Source organism: Octopus bimaculoides, chromosome 20 (genome assembly GCF_046866305.1).
Source record: "Octopus bimaculoides isolate indiv1 chromosome 20, ASM4686630v1, whole genome shotgun sequence".
Lineage (NCBI taxonomy): Eukaryota > Metazoa > Mollusca > Cephalopoda > Octopoda > Octopodidae > Octopus > Octopus bimaculoides.
In genome coordinates, this window is record NC_142947.1 from 25948781 (window position 1) to 25974409 (window position 25629).

At 35.8% G+C, this 25629-nt stretch overlaps 1 protein-coding gene and 1 pseudogene across 2 annotated transcripts; one reads left to right on the plus strand and one right to left on the minus strand.

Annotated features, from left to right (window-relative positions):
* Positions 1-3266: 3266 nt before the first annotated feature.
* Positions 3267-24933, minus strand: LOC106882794 (ammonium transporter Rh type C). Of its 2 annotated transcripts, XM_089338247.1 has the most exons (6): positions 21664-24893; positions 20024-20187; positions 16018-16155; positions 15346-15479; positions 7138-7265; positions 3267-4075 (listed from the first exon to the last, which is right to left on the minus strand). In XM_089338247.1, exons 2-6 carry the CDS (start codon positions 20096-20098, stop codon positions 3906-3908), a joined length of 645 nt encoding a protein of 214 aa, XP_089194373.1. In that variant the 5' UTR covers positions 20099-20187; positions 21664-24893; the 3' UTR covers positions 3267-3905. The 2 variants fall into 2 exon arrangements, with proteins under 2 accessions (XP_089194373.1, XP_089194374.1); XM_089338248.1 differs by lacking the exon at positions 3267-4075 and adding an exon at positions 7504-7750 and having other exon boundaries at positions 7137-7265; positions 20024-24933.
* On the plus strand, positions 18874-19624 carry LOC149131638 (uncharacterized; annotated as a pseudogene).
* Positions 24934-25629: the final 696 nt, after the last annotated feature.

Genomic DNA, 25629 nt, shown 5'->3' on the forward strand with positions numbered 1-25629 from the left:
TACTCGCATAATTGCCGATATATGTGTATGCATGTGTGTGTATATATCTTTTGTGTCTGTGTTTGTCCCCTAATACCGCTTTACAACCGGTGTTGGTGTGTTTACGTCCCCGTAAGTTCGCGATAGAAAGGACACCGAATGAAACTTAAAAAAGAAAAAAAGAAAATGACGTACTGGAGTCGAATCATTCAACTGCAATTCTTCAATGCGGTGCCCCAGCATGTGCTGCAGTCTAAACAAGTTAAAAAGATAATTCATTCAAGCACCATCATAAAATAGTAATAAAGTTGTTTAACCGAGCTATCATCAAAAGCGTTCTGGGCATTGCCTACTCGTCTCTCTTTTTCAATCGCCATGTATCTACGATACCATTATCTATTGTGGACTTGATTGTTTTAAAAACGTTAGGAGTTTTATTAAAGAAAATTCGGTTGTTGAACGACCACATAGTGACACCAGATATCAGTTATTTAATCATTTTCAAGAAAATTATTTAATAATGGTGATTCGATCTGGTGGATTTAGAATAATTTATATTAGTATTGTTATTAACACTGTCCTATCACTGAAAACTATGATTTTGGATTCGCTGTTACCGCATCTTTGGAAATAACATCATTTAAATTACCCCAAACAGGTAATGTTCTCTTGAAAGTTTTGTAAAACTTGTTTTAGTTACATTTGTAGGAATATTAAAGGCTTCTTTTTCTTTTTATTTGTCTTTTACTTGTTTCAGTCATTGGACTGCGGCCATGCTGAGGCACTCACTTGACGAGTTTTAGTCGGTTGTATCAATTCCAGTACATATTTTCCCAAGTTAGGCATTTATTCTTTTGACGAACTGCTAAGTTACGGGTACGTAAACAATCCAACAAGTGGTGGGAGACAAACACAAAGACACACACACACACACAAGAGTATATACATGTATACGATAGGCTTCATTCAGCTTCCATTTACTAAATCCACTCACAGGCATTTTTTTTCTCTGTTGTCAAAAAGTTTGGATCTGAAGACAGAATCTGAAAGTGACATCCATTTATTATTATCACGTCAAGACGTTAAGATACTGGATCCAATGAATTACGTTTTTTGGTTTTTTTTTTCATAAAACAGCTTATGCGGAAGAAGGCATAATATACAAACATATATAGAAATTGATTTTTCTTAAAAAACAACGCTTTAGTAAGCTTCTACTGAAAAGCTCGTGAATTTCTACGGACAAATTATATAATTGTTTATACCTAATTTCCCATAACTTTGCGTTTGAATGATTTTCTTGAGTGTTGAACCTCAGGAAGATCCGAGTTAAGTTCCAGCAATACTCTGCCATCATATACAAGTCCCATCTGCCTTGATACCTTTGTTCTATTGATTTTAGGTCTTGATAAAAAAAATAAAAACGGTCTCCTTGTTCGTCACTTATGTTACCAAGATTTTCGGGGAATTTATCAAAGTGACTGTGGAGATAGTGCAGTTTTATGCTCATATTTGCTTCCAAATTTTGAAACTTCTCCAGCATGTTGTCGACCATTTCAGCAGAGTTGACTGCTTTCTCGTTGTCCAAGAAGTCATTCACAACTATTACAAATGAATTCCGTGCTGCTGCTTCAATGCAGCTCAATAAATTTACAAAGTTCTCATCTTTCATTAATTTATTATTTGAAGCACACCAAAAATTCCAACTTTCATCTTTTCCCTACTAAGACCGGGAAACGTGCTGCCGATATAATGAATACAAAGTCCATCTTTATCCAGATGTTTAACAAACTGCTTCATAATGCTAAGTTTGGTATGGGGTGGTGGTAGGATGACTTTTCTCCCGGTTGAACTAAAGGTTGTTCAACCACATTAAAAGATCATTGAGCTACTTACTGTTCGCTGCAGCCATTCCTTGACCACCCAATGTTTTTCTCTGGCTCTGCTGTGCCACATACATAAAAAGCATGGATATTTGGTGTATCCACTTTGTTACTCCTGTAGAAAATTAACCACCTTAAAGTCCATGTATATCAACCGCTGATGATTGAGCTTTGGTTATCTTGAAATTTATACGTGATAATAAAAAAATGGATTCCATTCTTGGATTCAACATGTCAAAAAACAAAACAAAAACATCAAATTAAGAAAAGAAAAACGTCCTGACAACAAAATACCTGTTGAATTGTGTACTTTCCATCCTTTTATGGTCTATAAAATACAGTACTATTAAAAATTAGTGGGTTCATATTGACTAACCTCCCCACTACAACTGCTGTCCTTTTTGTCAAGGAGAGCAAATTTAACAGGAGAGATTTAGTCGATTGTTATTTTCCTACTTAAAGATAGTTTCACAAGTTTGAGACCATTATTAAATAGTCAAAAGGGTCGATTGATTGGTGGGTTGTTAAACTATGATTTACAAAATGATTTACGGTAATTATTTAAATTTCTTCTAAGTTCTGAGTTCAAAGGTCGCCGACTCAAAATTTGCCTTTCAGCTATCCAAGTAAACAAAATAGAGTACCAGGGTTGATATAATTGGTATTACCTCCTCCCCAAATTAAGGGCCTTGTGCCTAATAGTAAAAAAGCATTTTCAAATAATAATTATTAGAGATGGAAACAGTATTAGAACTAAAATGTAATCTTTATATCCAATTTGAAGTGAATGTCTTTTTAGAATGTCGATTACTGAGTTATTGACCATGTTATATTGGTGCATAGTGTATAAATGCATAGGCGTAAATCGTAGCTGACTAGAGTCGTCTGTTATCGGCATCGGAACTGTCAGATCAGGTGATTTCAGCCTTCTAGACTTCCTCAGTTGCAGTCGTCCGGTGACCGCATACCAACCAAATCTCGCTGCCACAACATGAAGAGTTTCAGTGTCTTTTTTAGTTACTTGATGTCGCAGTGCGATTTATGTCTGTAGTTTTATGTACCATGCGCTTATGGGAGAAGCACCACGCATCAATCGCTTGCTTAGTAAATGCGCTACCGATTAAATTAAATGGCCTCTAAATAAGCATAACCTTCACTGAGCACCTATAAGAAATTTCCTTATTTATCGCTAGTATTTATAATAACTTCTCAACTCGCGAATAGTAAACGATTGCATTTGTGTTGAATTGCGCTTTTCAGTACCGAAATTCAATATTTTACTCAGATTTTAATGTTGAGGTTACTGAGACTTTGCGTTACGCGAACACAGACGCAATAGTCACAGACACAGCCCGGATAAGTGGTAAAAAGGAGGATCTCGGATAAACCAACAGCAAGAATAACAACAACAAATATCTATATTTATTCCTTCGCTATTTACACACATGTATACATATACGCATACATACATTCATATATGTATGCAGATCTATACACGAGATTAGTAACGACTTAACTGTCAGAGGATAGCCTACTTCAACTGCTTTCTTCTTTTTTTTCTAAACTCTAATCCTTAAATTTGTCCGACAAATTAGGACCTGACGAATCACGCGAAAAATATTGATACTAACTGTGTTTTATTGTACTTTTCAGGACGGAAAAGAATCAAATGTTTTCCGCAAGTTATAATGTCGGGACCACTTTTGGCATGACGTATATCAAAACGTAATAATGGGTCTTAGGCATGACCTACTTACCCCGACAAAACGACAAAATGAGTAGGACTAATCTGCAAGATGATCAATAAATATCTGCTCTTATTTTTTGACTATTTATACTCAGCAATATTAATTAATGCATAATTAACTTCTTTTAACTTCAAAAGAGAGCTAAGATGGGAAATATGAAGCGTATGTGATTCTTTCTCAAGGATATCAGAGGTAGAATAATATGAGGAACTAGTTACAAAGTCAGATCCATTTAATTTCCACGAGGGGCTGATATTCGTTGTAACGACAAATGAATTACCACTTCGTATGTAGCTTATTGATTATTTATTATAAATAACTCGGTTGATGTAAATGTTGATGTTTCTGCTTTTATTGACTTGTCAAGAGTCCGGTCATTTTCCTCTGTAAGGCACCAGCTTTGCTTGTCGTCGAACAAGTTATCGGCATCGGGCTCGTTCCATATCGGTAATTTCAACAGGATACCTGTAAAAGAAAATTGCTTTCTTTTATTATTCCTGTGCTACAATAAGGTTCAGAGTAAGATACAAAATGGAAGAGATGGAGGAAGAGAGAAAGCTCTACAAAGAAATCTAATTTAGAAAATATTTTATTACCTGTACTCCCAAGCATATATACAAAGTACACAGCTACATATGTGCATATATGCTTATGTGTATTTACGTCTGTGTAAATGTAATATATCTATATTCTTACCAATACTACGATGGACCTCCGAGACTCCAGAAGCAGCTGTTGGACCTTACTACTTCCCCTTTAATTTTCTTTGTCGTTTGTACTCTGTGTAAGTTTGATCTATTAATGTATAAATATCTATATATTTATACTTAAATATTGATCGCCTGAAAATCTTTTCGCCTTATTGCACCTAAAACACAGCCGACCCACGAACTAACAACACGCACACCTTGTATATGTGTGTTCAATTTTGTTTATATATCTCGAGCTGCTTCCAGTTCATATTTGATTCTTTCCGTGACATGAAACGCTGGGACATGCCAGATGGTTTTTAGACCACTTAGTATAGTCGGCGGTATAGTTTGCAGCGGGTTTTGTTCGGTATGCGGCATTGAAAAGTTACAACAATGACGAAATATTGATGTTGGTCGCTCCGACCAGGGATCTGATGTGAGTTGTCTCGCTGCCTATGACTTACTTTCAGGTTTTTTTAACACCGTACGCCTAAAACGCAGCCGACGCACAAACTAACAACACACACACCTTGCGTACGTGTGCTCGATTTTGTATATATATATATATATATATATATATATATATATATATATATATATATATATATATATATGTATGTATGTATGTATGTATGTATGTGTGTATGCATGTATGTATATATATATATATGTGTGTGTGTGTGTGTGTGTGTGTGTGTGTGTGTGTGTGTGTGTGTGTGTGTGTGTGTGTGTGTGTGTGTGTGTGTGTGCGTGTGTGGGTGTGTGTGTATATATACATGTATATATATATAGCGTATCAAACCCAAGCTGTTATATTTCATTTGCTTATCCGCATAATTTCCTCAATATTTGCTCCTCTTGGAGTCACCAATTCCCTGCGGAAGTGATCCCTCATAAAGACATCGGAGTCTATGTTCCAATCCTTTGGGCGCTAAGTGTTTTCTATACCGAGAATCTCTGGGTCACATCTGTTGATTCCCTGCTCCCGCCGCCCACGCTGCCGCACTTGTCCCTACCTCTCCAACACCACCATCCTCACAGGCACCCATCATCGTCCCTATCATGTCACACACCACCACACCACCATATAATTCCACCCCACCCCACTCCACACACACTAGCACTGACCACTTCCCAACCACACCACACCACACACCATCATCCACACCTACATATTACACGCACGCACTTACACACGCACACACCTACACACGTACACACTTACACTCATCCACACACTTCACAATCCACACACTCATCCACATACTTCACAATCACTAGCCACCATCCACGTACACACTTACACATCCTCACATACTCATACACACACGTTCACCTTTGTTTTGGGATCACCTTTACTTTATTATCTCCCCTTTTTTCTGCCTCTCCTGTCAAACCTTTTTTCCCAACCAGTCGCCATGCTTGATCTCTAAATCCATAAGTTCGTTTATTTTCTCTCTGTTTATTTTCTCTTATTCCTTTCTGTTGAAACGTAAAAGACTTTCTCATTTTCCCGAGCGTCAAACTAATGCACCTGTTTGTTGGTCATACACCTGTCTTCGTCTTTTGTCTTTCTGTAAATTTCAAATATATATATATATAAAGAGAGAAAGAGAAAAAAAAGAGAGGAGACACTTGTGCTAGAGGTTAGGGTATTCGCTCACGATTGTAAGGTTGTGAATTCGTTTCCCGGCGGCTCGTTGTTTCACAAACCCATTATTTCCTGCTCACAGAATTTCATATCTTTATTGCTGTAAACTCGTCCATGTGAATTTTTAGAACTTCTTCAGCGTTGACGGTCTGTCGATAAATTTTGAATAGATCGAAACAGGTAGAAATCTGAAGATGCATGGTGGAGGAGGGAATATGGAGCGTGCGGCAAAATATCCCAGCCAAGCTTCGTTGGATTTAGCGACGTCTGCAAAGAAGCGTGCAATCTGGCATTGTTGTGATGAAAGACAGGTCTCCTACGATTAGCGCGGCGAACAACCACAAACAACCTCCAGCCTACTGGACGCTTCTGGTCGATCGTTGCGTTTAATTTGTCCACCTAGTCACAATACATATCCGAGTTGATGGTTATGTTCGTTGACAGAAAATCATATAAGACATCACCTTTCAATCCCATTACATTGAAAGCATAACCTTCTTCGAGTGAAATCTGCTTTGAAGGTTATTTACGGTTGTTCGCCGCGCTTCACTTTGCATTGTTATAGATTATCCATTTTTTTTTTTTGTCCCGTCGCCATCCTCTTTAAAAGTAAGAATCATTTTTTTTACGTTTCTCCAACAAATCTGTTATGTCTCAAGCTACTGCTATCTAGCACCTTCGGATGATCTCTACTCAACCGCTACACAACTTCTACTCGACTGCTACTCAACACTTCTACCACGACCAGACTACCTCTATTTATATGTCTTGGTAGATCCTTCTTCTTCGCCTGGAGGCGTCGACACGACAAAATCGCAGATGGAAGTCCGTTTGACAATTTATGTGAGACCCAAACATCGAGCCTGCTACTTTGTGAGTGGAATATGTGAGTAAAAGCTCGTCAGAAGAATTGTACTTGTATGGAGGTTGCATACTTAACCCGTGGCCCAGTTTAACACCACTCGCTGGTCGTTGGGTGTTTCTCACGGAATCAACAATGTTGCAGTTATTTAAACCAGATCTCTGACTATCCAGGGAAAAGACAGGGATGCTTCTCTATCTATTAAATTTTTTTATATAATTTTTTATATGAAATAAGTACAAATTTGTATAGCATAATCAACTCGTAACACTGCGTTTTATAACTCTACGTCCAAAGAAATCAAGTAAAACTTATTATTTACCTGTGAATATACCACCAATAATTGATATACCCATAGTGCTGCCTATTACAGCTAACTGGTAGTAACCTTGTTGCCAGGCAGTTCTATTTTCTGTGTCATTTCGTCTTGCTGGATAAAGTTCATATAATCTGCAAACAGAACATTTCCGATTATACAGCAATTATTAAGATGTTTTATAAACGTGTAACTGAATGTATAATGCATTGTGCATTCAGCTGAAACATGAGGAAGCTATTATTAATTACAAGTGCAGCTATGCTTTCGTAATGACGTCAAATATCTATATCTTAAATGCATAGCACATGTTAATAAGATAAATTTACAATATAGAAAACTACGTGTTTTAGTTCAATATTACAAACTTACAATATAGAAAACTACGCTCCTTCGGTTCAATATTTTCCTTCATAGTCAAGGCGGCGAGCTGGCAGAAATGTTAGCACGCCGGGTGAAATGCTTAGGGGCATTTTGTCTGTCTTTATGTTCTGAGTTCAAATTCCGCCGAGGTCGACTTTGCCTTTCATCCTTTCGGAGTCGATAAATCAAGTACCAGTTGAGTACTGGGGTCGACTTAATCGACTGGCCCCCTCCCCCAAAATTTTGGGCCTTGTGCCTAGAGTAGAAAAAGAATATTTTCCTTCATAGTATACTAATTGAAAATCCAGAAGATGCAAAGTAGGCAAGTGGTTTTGTCAGAATTATTTTAGTGCTTGATTGTGCTTATTTTTTACATGTATTTTCAAAACTTTTCTTCTTCTATTGAGTACCATCTATGAAAAAGATGGAAGAAGGCAAATATACGCCAGCATGAGCAAGTTACTGATCTTATGTTTTGGGAATGATTATTGTAAAGACTGGAATAATAGAGAGTGTTAAAACTAAAGTGAAGATTGATATCCTCGGATACTAAAGTTAATCTTAGAGTGAGTAAATACCAAATCCTCTTTCTTACAACCAGCCAATATTTATCGAGATATATACTACCCACAGATAATAACTCAGATGAAACTATATATTTCTCTTTGCGTGAGACAAAATAAATAAATAACGACTTAAGAATTATTCATTAAATACGTTGTTATGACAATGAATTTATATGGCTTTAATTAATGAGTTCACCTCTTTTTTGTTAATTGTTTGCAACATGAACAAGGAATATTTTTATTGTTTGAAAAGTGACCACAGTATGATAGCTCTAATCATACTCGTCAGTCTCTGTTATTTGTTTGCTTGTTTAATTATAAATAGCAACGTTATTACTAATGTCAGCGCTACGATCAGTGACTATGCTGCAGTCAGATTCTATGTTTACGATATGATTGCAATATGATCAGTAGCTGCATTGAGATCAGTGTCTTCAATAGGATCAATAGTCGCAAAATGATCATGTCTACAATATAATCTTTGTAGTACTTAATTACATCCATTTACGTAACCAAATTGACTTGGCATTTTGTATTTCCATACCAGATAAAATACCAACAAATTTTGAACTGATTCGACTTTATAATGAACAACGCCCCTAAGGTGAAATTGTAGCATTCAGTCGAAGCTAGAAATATTTATTTTTGCTGTTCAGCCCTAGGTCAGTTCTGATCGAGCGGACCTATGTTCGGAGGTAGCCATCACCCCTTTCTATATGTCGAACTACATTGTACCATGTCTAATAAAGGCATTAAGAAAGTCGATCACAATGATACACCTATTCTGAAAACATTATCTTATGTGTACATATACAACCCTAGAAACAAGGAAGCATTTAACATCGTTGTCGAAAATCTTCCCATACTCCATAAGAACCCCAAACTGAAGGAAATTTTACGTACGCATAAAATCATTAAAAGCAGTAAACGACCAAAGGCATTAAAGAAGAACCTCACAAATGCTAAATTATTCTCAAGAATAACGGGCGCAAAAGTAAGAAAAAGTGGTTGTCCTAACTGTGGAACATGTCCCAATCTATTGGAAGGATCAGAATTCCATTTTAGACAAGGGAAAAAATTCAAAATTAAACCCAACTTCACTTGCGCCTCTGGAAACCTTATTTATGTAATCAAATGCTCGGGCTACCATAAAAACAATATAGAATCGACGGAGATGTACAGTCTGTAGACAACAGAAATCTTCCCCACAATATCACCAGATATATCTCAGTGAACACATTGACAGATGTGCAGAAAAATTGCAACCACAATTCCTAATCTTCCCATTATATCAATTTGCTATTTGGACTTCAACATAAGTACAACTAAATAAAGAGACCTCATTTATCAAAAAATATAAGCTAGAAATAAATATAAATCCCTATTGAAAATTGAAGATATACCCCATCTATTGAAGGGTAGAACCATATGTAAATGAATATTAAAAATTACAGATTTACCTTCCCTTTACAGAAATATACCTTGGTTATCAATTATTCCCGCTAACAAACAAAATTTCCAATTCAGAATTGCAGCCAAAACTCAAAATTTGAAAAGTGATAGCGAAACCGGTTATTATGTTGGAAGAAAAAAAAATCATATGTATAATATTGTATAATGCATTTGCTATGATAATTCTAACAATTTTCTTTTGTCTTGTAATGTCCCTGGAATATACCTGTTGATAGCTTGATTATGTTTGTAACATTGTAGTTGTCAGGGATAACTGTGTGGACCATGATGTGAGGTCAATCTTTCAATGGCATTCTCTATAGCAACTGGTACGTTGGCAAGGTGTACTGATTCTATCATCCATGAGTGAGGCACAGCTTCGAACGCATTCTTGTAATGTAGCCACATTGTTAAGAGATTACAGCGATATTGTTTGAGTTTCTTAAGGACAGCACAGCTCCATACTTCCTTCTCTCCTCCAGCTTGTTCATCAGTTATTACACTATTTATTTGTCAGTGATCTTGGAGAAACATATTCAGAAAACCTGTATTTTTTTTTTTTGCACATAACAGTCAAGCATGCTCTGGGCCTATTATGTATGTATTATGTATGCATGTCTCTTCTATTATTTAATTATCATAAATCTTCCTCTGAGGAGGGAGCCGGTTTCCAACAAAGATACAAGGCTCCATCTTTGGGATGCAGTTAATATTGATAAATTTACATTTGCAACTTGAGAAAAGTCTTGCATATTTTTACTGTTCCACTCACAGATTGCACTTGTAATGTACGAATTAGCTGGTCGATTTCTCTATCTGAAAATCCCAGTTTATCCAGATTTTCCTTTAAGCATTTACTAACAAAACCTAGTGCTCCAATTATTATTGGTATGAATATGAATTCATAGTCTGGGTGTAGAAGCTGGAGGTTTCGAAGCAGTTGTCCTTAGATATCCTCTTTTTCTTTGACTTTCAAAGAGATATCTATATCTGCAGGGCAGGTATATTCCAGGGTGATAATTTATCTTAATGTTGTTTGTATTCGCTGTGAATCCCTCGTCAACTCTGTTGACAAAATGCCAAGCCTACATGCTGGGACATGCAAAAAGTAATTAAAATTATGTCACATTATTTGTTAATGACCTAAAGTTATATCCTGGTAACTTGATCACCATCAAGAGACAATTAGAACGAGTCACGCTGAGGATATGTACATCAATGACTTGTCTATCATTAATGATGAAAACTAAAAATATCTCGGAATCGATGAGAATGTTATGTACATTGGTGTTGCGACTAAAGCCAGAATAACAAAAGAGATACTTTTGTAGACTCCGGAAAATATGGAACTCAGAACTATCTCAAGACCATATTTCACAATGCTTTTCGGTACCAGTACTAGTAGCAAAATTTGGGATCTTGGAATGGACATGCAACTTGGACATCAAAACCAGAAAGGTATCAACCATCACTGGCAACTTTCACATTAACAGCGACACCGATAGGATATATGGAACAAAATGATAGCGGTAGAGGCATAAAGGTCAGTGCAAACAGCCTTTGAATGCCACATTGTATCATTCAAACAACACCTACCGAACAGTAAGGAAAGGAACGAGTACATTTCATGTATATTCATCAGTATTGGAGAAGAACTGTGCAGCTACTCTGATAATACTCTCATGTGATCCAAACGAGGTTGGACTGGTCTACCTAACCAGAGAATTGGAGGAGAAGCAGGCATCATAACAACGAAAAGCAATGCATGGATTCATATCCTGTAAACTATAGGATGACAACAGCATTGACAGGAAGAGTAACCTTTCATGGACCTAAAAGGAACAGAAGATAGCTATTAAATACTTGTTAAACAAGAGGGACAAAGTTACTAATCCCCTATGGGGTAATAAAAAATGTCGGCTCTGCAATACTAGTGTGGAAGATAACACCCACATTATCAGCAGCTGCTCCTTAAGTGTCTACGAGATGCTATCTGTGAATGTTCTATCAAAGGTCCAGGAAAAAAGAGAACATTTGAGGCGAATTAATGCGAAATTTACAGCTCTTGTACCCTAACTATAAATTTTCATTTGTACCTGTCATCATAAGTGCATTAGGTCATGTATCAATAAGATTCTAAAAAAAAAAAAGCTAGAAACGGTAGGTTTTTCGAACAAAGAGCAAAAGAAACTGACGCGGATTCTCCAAATCCAATCTATTAGTGGCACAATGAAGATTTGTGAGACATTCCAAAGATTCTAATTTGAAAATCTTTAAGTGAATAGATGCACACACCAACTCAGACATATAATTCCACACAGCAGGAACTCGCTTAGCTCAAATGATCTTGTTGCTTTGTTAGCAACCGGCCTGAACTTCCTTAAGAACTTGAATAAAAAGAGAAAACATACATATATGCATGTGTGGGTGTGGGTATGTGTGTGTGCGTGTATACAGAGAGCAAGAAAAAAGATAAAAAGATAGAAAAAAGGGCGGAGGAAAGAGAGTATTTGTCTTTTCTAGTATGTGCATAATACCAGAAGGTACAAACAAAAGAAACACATCTGTACAGATTTGTTCATTGGCTCCAAATAAATAAATTAAAGTATGAGGAGGAATAGTCCAACGCATACACGGACTTTTTCACACAAGAATAAACACAGAAACGTGCTAAATCATCTCGCGATACGTGCCAAGGGACATAATTAGGAATTTTTTTTTATTAGATATGACAGAGTTGCCTTCCTTGAACCGTGAACGTTTATGGATGTATATATGTGTGTGTGTGTGTGTGTGTGTGTGTGTGTGTGTGTGTGTGTGTGTGTGTGTGTGTGTGTGTGTGTGTGTGTGTGCGTGTGTGTGTGTGTGTGTGTGTGCGTTTGTGTGTGTGTGTGTGAGTGTGTGTGTATGTGTGTGTGTGTGTATTTATATATATATATATATTATACGGAATGGGACAAGGACGCAAGACATCAAGACAGTTAGGTGATACAAAAAAGGCACAAAACATCCAGATAGACGATACAAAGAAAACACTGACAGGTCATTTGGAGTTTTCTCTCAATGACCTATCCGTGTTTTCTTTGTATCGTCTATCTGGATGTTTTGTCCCTTTCTTGTATCACCTAACTGTCTTGATGGTTTGCGTTCTTGTCCCATTGTATTATTCACACATATATATATATATATATATATATATATATTATATATATTGTGGCGTACGTTCACTTGTCTCTTATATATATATATATATATATATATATATATATATATATACACGCATATATACATACATACATCTATATAGGCTTCACCCGCGTTACACGTTAGGGAATTTCGCGTTTACAGAGATTATAAAGTACCACCATTAATTTCGTGATACAGTCCATAATTTTAATCTAACAGAAACTGCATACTCTAAAATTATTACGTTGAGGAACAAATGTTCGTGCGCCGTGTTAGAGTAATGCTTTTTTTAATATATATTTTTTATATATTTTTGTGGTGTGTGTGTTCATTACTTTAACACGTAGCACCAGCTTTTTTCTCAACTTATTATATTTTTTTATCTTTTACTTTTTTAGTCATTTCTACTGTGGCCATGCTGGAACATAGCCTAGAAGGGTTTTAATCGAACAAATAGACCCCAGGGATTATTTATTCTACCTGTCTCTTTGACCGAACCGCTGAGTTTCGGGATGTAAACACACCAACACCGGTTGTCAAGCGGTGATGGGGGGGGGAGGGGGGCAAACACTGACACATGTGGTTGGGAAGCAACTTCTTACCACACAGCCACGCCTAACAATTTAGAACTGCGCTTTCGTCTTAGCTCAATGGCGGCTTGCGTTAAAAACTATCATCACATTACACTCATACATGCACACATACATACATACATACATACATACATACATACATACATATCCAAGTATTTGTGTATATATGTGTGCCTATCTACGTGGTTTTTTTTAGGAGGTTTTTATACCGATATATGAGGGGTTTAGTTCAATGGTGATCTAAACGAATGAGTACGCTGAGTAAGTGCTATAGCTGATCGTCCGTTAGGTTCGAAGTTCCAGCTGAGGTTGGATCTATGGTTCCGTATTAGGGTTCCACTATAGCAAGAATATGTTATATTAGAGGGAAAAACAAAAACCAAGGAAGAACGAGTATCTCAAGTCATTTACAATAATTTAATTAGGGTAAGGTAAATTTGAAGTCTTACAGCCGTTTCTGAGATAACCCAAATGGTAGGTAAGCATGTCCGCGCACTGGGTATTTCGTCATCAGAGACAAGGAATGAAAGTTCTAGACAGGGAAAATTTATAGTTAACAAGGAATAAAGTAGAAGAATAAAAAAGTAAATAGAAGAATAAGTAGTTAGAATAATACAGGCAGGAGAATAATGTTCACAACTCAACTTTTTCCAGGGGATATGCATGTTGGTCAATACTTACATGAAGGTGCAGGTCCTTAGTTAAAATCCTAGGTAAATCCAGCCGGTATTTTGGCAGTATTTTGAATGATATATTCATATTAAAGCGATAAATAGTATGTAAATGTGAATTGAGAGCAAGAAAGTAAGATAGATATAAATGAGTTTGTAAATGGGTGTATATGGGAGAAAGAGAGAAAGAGAGAGGAGAAAGGAATACAAATAAGATACGGGTAAAAGGGTAATAATAATAATAATAATAATAATAATAATAATAATAATAATAATAATAATAATAATAATAATGATGATGATAATAAAAGTAAAGGTAATGATAGAGATATGTCAGTATTGCATCAGGGTGAGAAGTCAAACGTTAAAGTTTCTGTAAAGGGTCAATCTAGGTAAAGTTACAAAAGACAATAATGTAGTGGTTAGTACAAATATCTAAAAGCATATTTCAAGCTTAATAGCAATTAAATGACGCGAGTTAAAGGATTAAGAATTAAAGTTAAAACTTTAACTTAAAATTACAAACTAAGAAAACTAAAACCTAAAACCTACAAGAACTAAAAATTATTCAATTGAAACTAGCTAGCTTCTAAGATACTTATGTTGATAGAGAGGTAGGGGGAAAGAAAAAAGAAAAGAAAAAAGCGTACATATATTGTAACGACCATGGGTAGATATATGCATGCGTATGCGTGTTGATTTTGTTTGGATATGGACCAAGAGAAGGATTTAAATGTGCGATAGAACCTATGAGAACATGTAGAGAAAGCTACGTGTTGTTTATTTAGTAATTTCGGTGAATTATGTATTAATATTTGGAGGGCTTCTTTTAGGCTTAGTTCACATGTGGATCCCTGGCCTTGGTATGAGACATTGGAATCTATTATGGCCCAGGATGTGCTATATGGTACCTTTCTATTTATTACATGATGTATGTGGTTGGCTAGGGAGGTAGATTTGCTAAACTCCTCAGTTTTAAATGAGTTTATATGTGCAGACTATCTCTGTTTAAAATTAATAGTTGACTCGGTATAGTAATTAGTAGAATTATGCAATGTTGTGGACCGTGCGGAGGAGAGAAGCGGAGGAGGAGGAGGAGGAGGAGGAGGAGGAGGAGGAGGAGGAGGAGGAGGAGGAGGGGTATATGCAGGGTGGTCCAAAAGTAGGTTTACAGTTATGACGTTGTCACTTTAAATTTCTTTTAAAACATTTTATTACATTTAAATTTCTATCTTACAATTAACTAAATTAGCATAGAATAATGGTTTCATATTTTTTAATAATTAAGATCTAAACTCTTAATATATGAATGCGAAAGAGATAGTTGAATAATTGTAAACCTACTTTTGGGTCACCCTGTATTCTTAGTTGAAAGTTACTCACTGTGTTCCGTAACTTTCCTCTGTTGCTAGAACAGCGAACACACACCCTGCTAATCCAGACACAATCCCCGGCAAGGCGTGCAGATTGTTTACTCCACCCGTATCGTGGATTTTCAGTTTTTTCAAAAGTACTGGCTGGAGAAATTAAAGATTTGTTGAATTAGTCAGCGGTTCTAGACTGATTGGACACCACTATCCCTTACACACATAAACACACACACACACACACACACACACACACACACTAATACAAACGGATGTATATTTCTACATTAGGTAAGTGTATAAATATACAAATGTATCTAGCACAACACAACACATAACACACTACAACAACAGACCACACATATGCATTCATTTATAAATACAACGTACATTTATACACATACACAAATACAAGGAGTTTCGTTATGGTGGAACACATTTTATTTGTAATTTACTAAGATCGTGGGTGCCATCATTATGAAGGATCCTATATATGCATGCACACCTAAACACATACAACACTAAACACACTCACGCATGCAATGCGCAACTCACGCACAAAATTACTCATTATGTGTTAACAACAAAGTAATTAAAACGTGTTGAGTTGTTTTACTGTGATTTAGGATCCCTGATCGAATCCGTCGGAAGGAAAGTAAAATATAGAAGTTATTGATGTACTACTCACTTGTAAATACTTAAAACCCAGTACGCTTACTGTGCCGCCGATGAAACCGAGTATCTGAGCCTGGTATGGTTTTTGAATAACGTCAACACAAGCACTGATGACAACTCCGCCAGCCAGAGTAGCGTTTTGGATATGTGACTGAAACAGAACAGACATTCATTGATAAACTTTATTGAAGGAGATAAGTTGGCATTCTGCTACTCAAATTGAGAGTAGTACATCTGATATGAGACTTAAAATCTAAATGGCACGTTCACTTACTCTACAATTCGAAATTGCTAATTAAATGCTGCTCTCACATAAAATCTACCCCCATACAGTTCCATTGATATATTTCTTTTTAACACACAAAGCCTATTTATTCTGTTCTGGGGATAGTAATCTGTCGTTCGATTTAAACATCACCACTGGTTTTTAGATACTTCTACCGGAGTCCATTTTATTATTGCAAGTTTTGTGCTAAATTTCAAAATGAAGATAATTCACACCATCTCAACAGTACTGAAGAAAGAGAAGTCAACATATGCTTTTCCCAACTGAAACTCTCTAACTAAACTTCTTACTCATCTCACAAACCATTGGTCATTGCCCATCTGAATTCAACTGTAAATGTGTTTATCTAATTGGGTCAGCATCAAAGTTTGTCCTATCCGCATCAACTGATACCTGTTTTTTTCTTTGTTCTTTTTTAATTTTTTTTTTTTCTTTTTGGATGTTACTCTCAACAAAATAAGCACGCAGTCAGTATGTTGAGAAGTACAAAAGAAACGGAAGAAAGAAAAAGTATCTGCCCCCAGAAACATAAAGTAATCATTGCAAAATTGAAAAGAATTAAAATCATATTTTATGTAGGAAAGAAGGAAGAAGAGAGTTTCATATAAAGGAAAGAAATGTTTTTGCGAAAAGATACAACAACAGGGAAGGGATGAGAATCAACAAAAAGTCACACAAATATTAACATCAAAAGTAGGTGCAAGGGATAAAAGTTTGACAAAACAATGTCTATAAAAGTGTTAAATACTTTTATAGTCGTTTTGCCGAAAGCAATATTCTTAAGACGAGTCGCCAAAACAGGATCAAATAATGTTAGAAACTCGCTTTTGAAATAGTGGTTTCGAGTTCAGTTTTCTACTATAGCTTTGGCCAAACAACGCTTTGAGAGTGAATTTTGATTGATGATGTCTGAGTGCGGAAACCCGCCTTTGTGTTTGTTCCCCGTAACCACCGCTTGACAACCGGTGTTGGTTTGTTTGCGACCCCGTATTCTAGCGGTTCGGCAGAGGAAACCGTAGAGAATAAGTATCAAATTTCAAGAAAATAAATACTGGAGTCAATTTGTTCGACTAAACCCTTCAACGTGGCACAAGCCCAATGATTGCAAAAATTAAAAAAAGAAAGATAAAGGATAGATTTCTAATAAACTAAACTCTATTAGAAAAGATATGCACATAGACTAGAAGTCATTATAAGAGTAAGTAGAAAAGTTAACGTTGCCATAAAAAGTTTCTATTTTCTCTAATTCGCTGGCCAAATACGGTACAGATGCAGTAGGAACCAATGCTTTTCGGGCGAGTATAAACATAACAACATCGAATTTTCTTCTCCCATAACAACATCCAGCTCTCTACCTACGTTAGAAATTTAACTTAATAATGATAGAATGATGTGCACAGAACGTACACCGATGAGGCTTCGCAGTACATATCGGGCTTCACTACTATTATAGTATCAAGTTTAACTTTTTGAGAAACCCAACAGTGTCCCATCGTATAAAAGATAAAACTGATCTTGGAAGGATAGGATAGGAACTTGGAACAGAGACACGTAAATGTTACAATGGATAGATGTAGAAAAAGAAGCTGCTAGGTTCTTTTCTTTTCTCTTTTTCGCTGATTTGAAATCTAATTTTGATACAGTAAATATTCTAGTCAAAGTCTTGTCTAACTTATCTGAAGATAGTCCATATCACGACATAGGGAAGCAAACAAGTAAACTAGAAACTTACTATGGTTCTATATTTAAGAGACGGGGAATTATGCACATTATTTACATTATTTACATTTGACAGATATTTGTCCTCATCTTGTTTGTTGTTAACACAACGTTTCGGCTGATATACCCTCCAGCCTTCATCAGGTGTCTTGTGGAAATTTCGAACCTGGGTTCACATTCCTAAGGTATTATTATTATTATTATTATTATTATTATTATTATTATTATTCAGGCCACTGCTTGGAATCAAACTCGGAATCTTGGAGTTAGTAGCCCGCGCTCTTAACCACTACGCCATATGCCCCAACGAAGTACAAACACCCGACTCAACACTACAGTAAACTACCACGCATGTACGATCTCCATAAGATTCACAAGGATGGTATTACATTAAAACCTATAGTGAGCTGTAGAGGTTCAGTACGTCATCCACTGAGTCGCTTCCTTGTGGATATAATCAGTCCATTAGCAGGAAAGTCAACATCATACGTGAAGAATTCCACCCACTTCATAGAATTGATCAAGGATACCCCCATTGAATCCAACCAGATGGTGAGTCTAGATGTGATAAGTCTGTTTACCAAAGTCCCAATTGGTGAAGCACTATCGGTGATTCAAGAAAAACTAATGACACACATCCATCTAAAAGAACGCACTAGTATACCAATAAGAAACTTGATGGAAATGTTGACCTTCTGTGTAGAAACTATCTGAGGATTTATCTATGAGTTCGCCATTATCACCGATAATAGCCAATATATAAAGGAATACTTTGAGAATTTGGCTTTAGGATCAACACCACTAAAACCGACCCTATGGCTGCAATATGTTGATGACACCTTTATACTCTGGCCCCACCAGGAAGATGTCCAAGTACTGTTAGGCCATGTGAACTCAATAAAGCCAACTATACAGTTCACAATGCAAAAGGAAAAAGACAATCTGCTAACATTCCTGGACGTATTAATAACACGCACCAAGTATGGATTCAGGACATCCGTATACCGCAAGCCGACCTTCACTGGACGATACCTCAACTTCAATTCCCACCATTCATACAGTGTAAAGAGAGGGATTGCTCAATGCCTAAAACATCGAGCAAAGAATATAAGTAGCGATTATGATACCCACCACGAGGAAATGATCAAGCTCAGTAATAATCTATTAAGTAACAACTACCCCTGAAACATACTTACCACTCCAATTATAAAGAAAAGAGACGATGAAAACAATAAACTGTCAACAGTCTGTCTACCCTATGTGAAAGGACTCCCCAAAAAGATACAAAAGATATGTGGCCCATATGACATCAGGACAATATTCAAAAGTAATACAACACTTCGAAAATATCTCGTTCGAGTAAAACCACCAATAGAAGAGAATATGACCAAAGACTGCGTGTACTCCATCCCTTGCAGCTGTGGTAGGTTATACAATGGCGAAACATGTCGCCCCCTCAAAATAAGGGTAGACGATCATCGCAAAGCTGTGACACGAGGAGATATTGATAAATCGAGTATAGCTGATCATATATGGAAAAATGGAGACCACTTCCCCCTGTGGGATGGAGTTTAAATAATAGACAAAGAACACCACTGGAAAACACGAGAACTAAAAGAAGCAGCACATATGCTAGGACACAACAACCTCCTAAGCAGACCGAGTGCAGATATGAGTAGCGTATGGGAACCAGTGTTAAGGAAGGATAGGAAAATATTAGATTTATAAGTCCTAAAATTCACACCATAATTGCCCATGGGCATATGGCGTAGTGGTTAAGAGCGCGAACTACTAACTCCAAGATCCCGAGTTCGATTCCAAGAAGTGATCTGAATAATAATAATAATAATAACATCGAAAAATACCTTAGGAATGAGAACCCAGATTCGAAATTTCCCCAAGACGACCGATGAAGGCTGGAGGGAATATCAGCCGAAACGTTGTATTAACAACAAACAAGATGAGGACAAATATCCGTCAAATGTAAATAATGTAAATAACGTAAGAAACTTACTATTTCAAGTTTGCCATTTTTATCTAGCAGAGACGAAACTGCGAAGACAGCAACTGTAGAAGCACAGAGTGACATGAGAGTGTTGGCAACAATTTTCTGTTGAAGTAATCCAGTACCGACTGAACCGATGAAGCTTGGCCAATAGATCCACAAGATTATGGTACCTTTTAAATAAATGCAAAAGTAAATGGATTAAGGAATCAAAGAATGAAAAAAGGCATCGGAGTGGCGTGCAGATAAATTTTTTCGCAAATTATTTTCACGTTAAAATATGAGTTGGTAAAGAAATTTGAATGTTATTTTAGGGGGTTTGGAATTAAAATTTTCAAAAAATAATAAAATAAAATAACGATTCTTCTCCAGGTTTTCACTGAAGAATCATGCGTGTTAAAAAAAAACTGTCTATTTCAATAGTTTTACAGTGAAATGCTAAAATACGTGTTGACAAAGAAAATCAAAGGGTTCTTTGGAAAGTTCAATATACAACTTGCATACGACTAAACAAATGCTTATTCAAATAATAATCATGATTATGAATGATTATGATTATAAAAAAGACAATTAACAAAATAAAATACTTATAGAAAATATTGCATAGAATTTGAGAAGTGTTTTCAGTGTTTTTCAATGATGGTAGGTGAATCAAACGTGCTGTAGTTCGTTTTAGGTTATAAAGGATATCATCACGTGCTTATCGAGAAATTTGTAAGTTCGATTTTTTTTAAAGTATGACCATCATAGGTATTTATATTCTGGTGATAATTAAGAAAGCAACTCGTAAATAAACGAAACTCTCGAATCCATCACTGTACACACACGCATACACACACAGTCGCATATCTATGCATGCATTCATATATGTTTGACAATCAAACCAAATTTTCATCATTTCGAGCCACTCACCCATTTAGTGTTTCTGCCAAATTTGGTGATTTCAGCCGTTTTCCAGTAATTTTGCAAACGCACAAAGATAAGTGATTACAATACCCTGCTTTCGCTTACGTGCGCAAGGTAATAATGATCAATGAATACATTTATAAATAATGTTTTTGTGATGAACCTTAATGTGATATGTCGTCGACGCTGTCGCCGTTGCTATGTTTTATTCTCAGCTTCAGACCTAAAGGCGTTCCAAACCATCCTATCTTTCTTTAAAAAGAAAAAATGTGATTTGCGAGAGACTTTGACACTATTTCTAGCAAATAGGATAATGGCACAAAGGTGCTTGTGTGCTTCCTGTAGTGTTGTTAAGTTGTTGGGTATTGTATTACTTGGAACATCGGATGACTTGAAGAATAAACTGCGCATCAAGTGGTGAACCGAAGGACAGAATGCTTGTCACTAAACCACTGGTTGTGAGATAAGTTTATAAAGGAATATTGTTTATATTGTTCTGCTTGTGTACGATATGTGCTCAAGTGTTACGTCAAGCTTACCTACGGAACAAAATCAAAGACATAATCAAAATAAAACAAAGTTACAAAGATTTATAAATTCTTATAACTAAATTTATAAAATGTGGCATTTCCACCTGTCTTGCTAGTATATTATTAACGACGGCAGTTTATTGAAGCAATGCAGTATGTTTGCTGCTCCATGTGTGTTTCGTTATATCACTGCGGACACTTAATACCACTTACTTGAGGCTCTGTGATCTTACAAAGATCTCATCACAAACTTTGGTCGAGACATTTAAACATAATAATTGTTGTTGCTTAGAGGGTACATTCTAGAAGTTTTCAGACTTTTTCAGGAGAGACGCATTTATTTCAAAGGAATGCAAATCTCTGATCTTCTGTGATTTCAATGCACCTGTTGAACTTCTCCATCTACTTCGTAAAGGTCCCATGAAAGTAATGGTTACAAGGACCCTTCTCACAGCACTCATCATCTTCAAAACGATTGCCTCTGAGGTTCTGCTGCAGCTTAGAGAACAACCAAAAGTCACAAGGAGCAAGGTCTGGACCATAGAGTGAGGGACAGTTATAATGCCCGTCTTTGTCAAGCAGTAGGTTACCAGGATGCTCGTCACTGAGCACTCTGGGAACAAACTTTGCGCATGTTCAGACTTTCGTGAATAATTCTGTTTACAGTTGCCACAAATCCAGACTATATACTTTTTGTCTTTATAAACACACGACGATCTTCGTGCAGAAAATTGCGAATTTTCTCAACCAGCTCTGATGTTCTGACGACTCTCTACCTCTCACACCTCTCACCGTTTCTCATTTCCACTCTATCGTCCTTGAGTCTTTTGTGCTAGCGAAAACCAGACGCTACTAATGCATGTTAATCCATAAGCGGTCTGGAGCATTTCATATGTTTCTGTATCGTTTTTGCTCACTTTAACACAAAATCTTATTGCATAGCGAGCACCCACATTGTCTTCACGTTCCAACTGCATTCTGCAAGCTAGTCAGCTGCGACAAGCAGTGGTAGTAGGGTATGTTCAAAGCGTTGTTACAAGCGTGCCCTTCAATCTGGAATTACAAAAGTTAGCGGGTCAATTCATTAGATGTATTGTCATGTTATACTAAAATTACATTAATCTAAGACAGTTATAACTGCATCTCCGAAAACAGTCCGAATACTTCTGGAACGCACTACGCATATTCACCTCGGTCCTGATCAAACAAATCTATAATCAAAAGAATTCCAGACCTGACATCTGTATCTTTTATTTAGACACAACGTACGTAAGATTACATCCAATAGGAATTGTGGAACATTTGGTTAATTGCAGAGAGCTGTGTGACGGCGTAGAAGCTTCCTATTTGTCTAGACATTACGGTAGATAGAAAAGTTTTGAACAGAAAAAATATGAGGAAAATACACTCAAACATGGCAAAGACAGAGCAGAAAAAGAATATATCGACTGATCTAAATTGATAGAAATGGTGTGGGCAGAAGTTATATTCAATTATCTGTTCAATAAGGGAGATGGTTGAAGACATAGCAATTGTTTATTGCACATCATTCAACAAGAAATACTAATATGACAGATTTGAGTTGCAAGCATCCACTAGCGTCATCAGTAACAAACATGCACCAGGAGCCGCAAGCTTAGACAAATTTAGCCTGTCGCAAAAAGCCGGAAATCTGGATTTAGCAACACCACCGCTGGATAGTTTTCGTCTGCTACTGATATACTTTTGTGCTTTTTAGCATTATATCTCTATACAAGGTGCTGACATATTTTAACTTCTAAAGGCAAATTCTGCGCGGCTACAGTGGAGAAAAAAACTCACTCTTATGGTAAAAGGTGTAGAAATACTATATTTGCCTAGGGTTTCCTTCTTGCGGATTCCCAGATGCGCGTTTCTGGTTCTTTAGTCTTCCTCAATGGGAAATAGTGAAGAGAGATAACCTGGGCAAATTCACAGCCGTAGCTTTATCTAAAAACAAACAACATCAACGATCGTAGATCACCCAGTCTAAATGAAAATAGCAGCATTTGAACCAAATGAATTTTAGGTTAGTTAAAATATGTTTGTAACATATTTTAACATCTACAGGCAAATTCACTGCAGTTACTGTGGTGAAATTTATCTCAGAGTAAAAGGTGTAATAACGCCATATTTGTCCATGTCTTACCCCAAGCGGATTCCCAGACACACGTTTCTGGCTCTTTAACCTTCTTTATTCCGACCAGGCGGTTCACGGGCGCAACTCAGCCACTGATATGAATTGCTTTTAGATAAAGTTACCGCTTTGAATCCACCGAGGGTTATCTCTCATCGGTATTTCCCACTGAGGAAGGTCAAAGATCCAGAAACATCCGTCAAAGATTCCACTTGAGGGAATCCTTGGATAGATATGGTGATTTTACACCTTTTACCGTAAGAGAGAACTTTTTCTGCAGTGAATTCTCCTTTAAAATACGTCACAAACATATGTCGCGCCTTCGCTCCAGGAAGTAAAGTTGCAGTCTTTTCAGTCTATTTCTGTAGCTCATCCACTGCACTGTTTCAATATTTTTAATATAGTGACATTGGACCTTCTTCAAGCTCTGCTGTTAGTTTGGCACTACGTGGTGACCATAGCTGAGAGCAGTAGTCCAGGCGATTAAGAACAAAGATCTTCCACAGTGTCAACAATTTCTTGGAGTTTTTTGGTCCTAAAGAGCCTTAGTATCCAAGCTGCCAGTTGTCTGCACTCGGCAGTCATCTTGATAATATGCACACGAAATGATGCATTATTGCACATACTGATCTCCAAATTTTTCATTACCTGTGACTCTGGAATTGCAGTGCTTTCGAGTCCTGTACATGCAGGCTGCACAGCATTCGTGAATTGATAGTGCCGTGCTTGAAAATTTCCAGCATTAAACAGCCTGTTGTTTTCTTCAACTCACTTGTATATTGCATTCAGGTCCCGCTGTAAGCTTGCAACGTCATCTAGATTTTTTTATTGCCTGTGATAATTTTGTATCATCAGCGTAGCTACTGACAGTAGTTGTCCCAGTGACTATGCGCATGTCTAAGAGAACTAGATAGATAGATAGATAGATAGATAGATAGATAGATAGATAGATAGATGTAGTTATAGATACATATACATACATATATAAATATATATATGTATATATATATATATAGAGAGAGAGAGAGGGGGGAGAAAGAGATAGAGAGAGAGAGAACGACAAAAAGAGAGAGTAAATATGCATATACGACGTATGTGTGTTCAGCTTTTGCCGAACGACCTGCACAAATGATTTGTTTATAATGATCATATGTATGTGCCGTACATGAGGTCACTCTCTTCCTCAAATCAACGTTGTCTGTATAGGTGCACAGTGTACCACGCGTCAGGTATCGAAGTGACCGAAGAATATTGTGAGATGAAGTGGTCTGCTCACGAATACAGCGTACTACCTGGTCTAGGAATTGAAACCACGATCTCGCGATTGTGAGTGCAACACCCTAACCACATGCCAAATGTTTGTTAGCTATCCCTATATATATATATATATATATATATATATATATATATATATATATATATATATATATATATATATATATATATATATATATATATATATATATATATATATATATATATATATATAATATATATATATATATATATATATATATATATATATATATATATATATATATATATATATATATATATATATATATATATATATATATATATATATATATATATATATATATATATATATATATATATATATATATATATATATATATATATATATATATATATATATATATATATATATATATATATATATATATATATATATATATATATATATATATATATATATATATATATATATATATATATATATATATATATATATATATATATATATATATATATATATATATATATATATATATATATATATATATATATATATATATATATATATATATATATAAATATATATATATATATATATATATATATATATATATATATATATATATATATATATATATATATATATATATATATATATATATATATATATATATATTATATATATATATATATATATATATATATATATATATATATATATATATATATATATATACTATATATATATATATATATTATATATATAT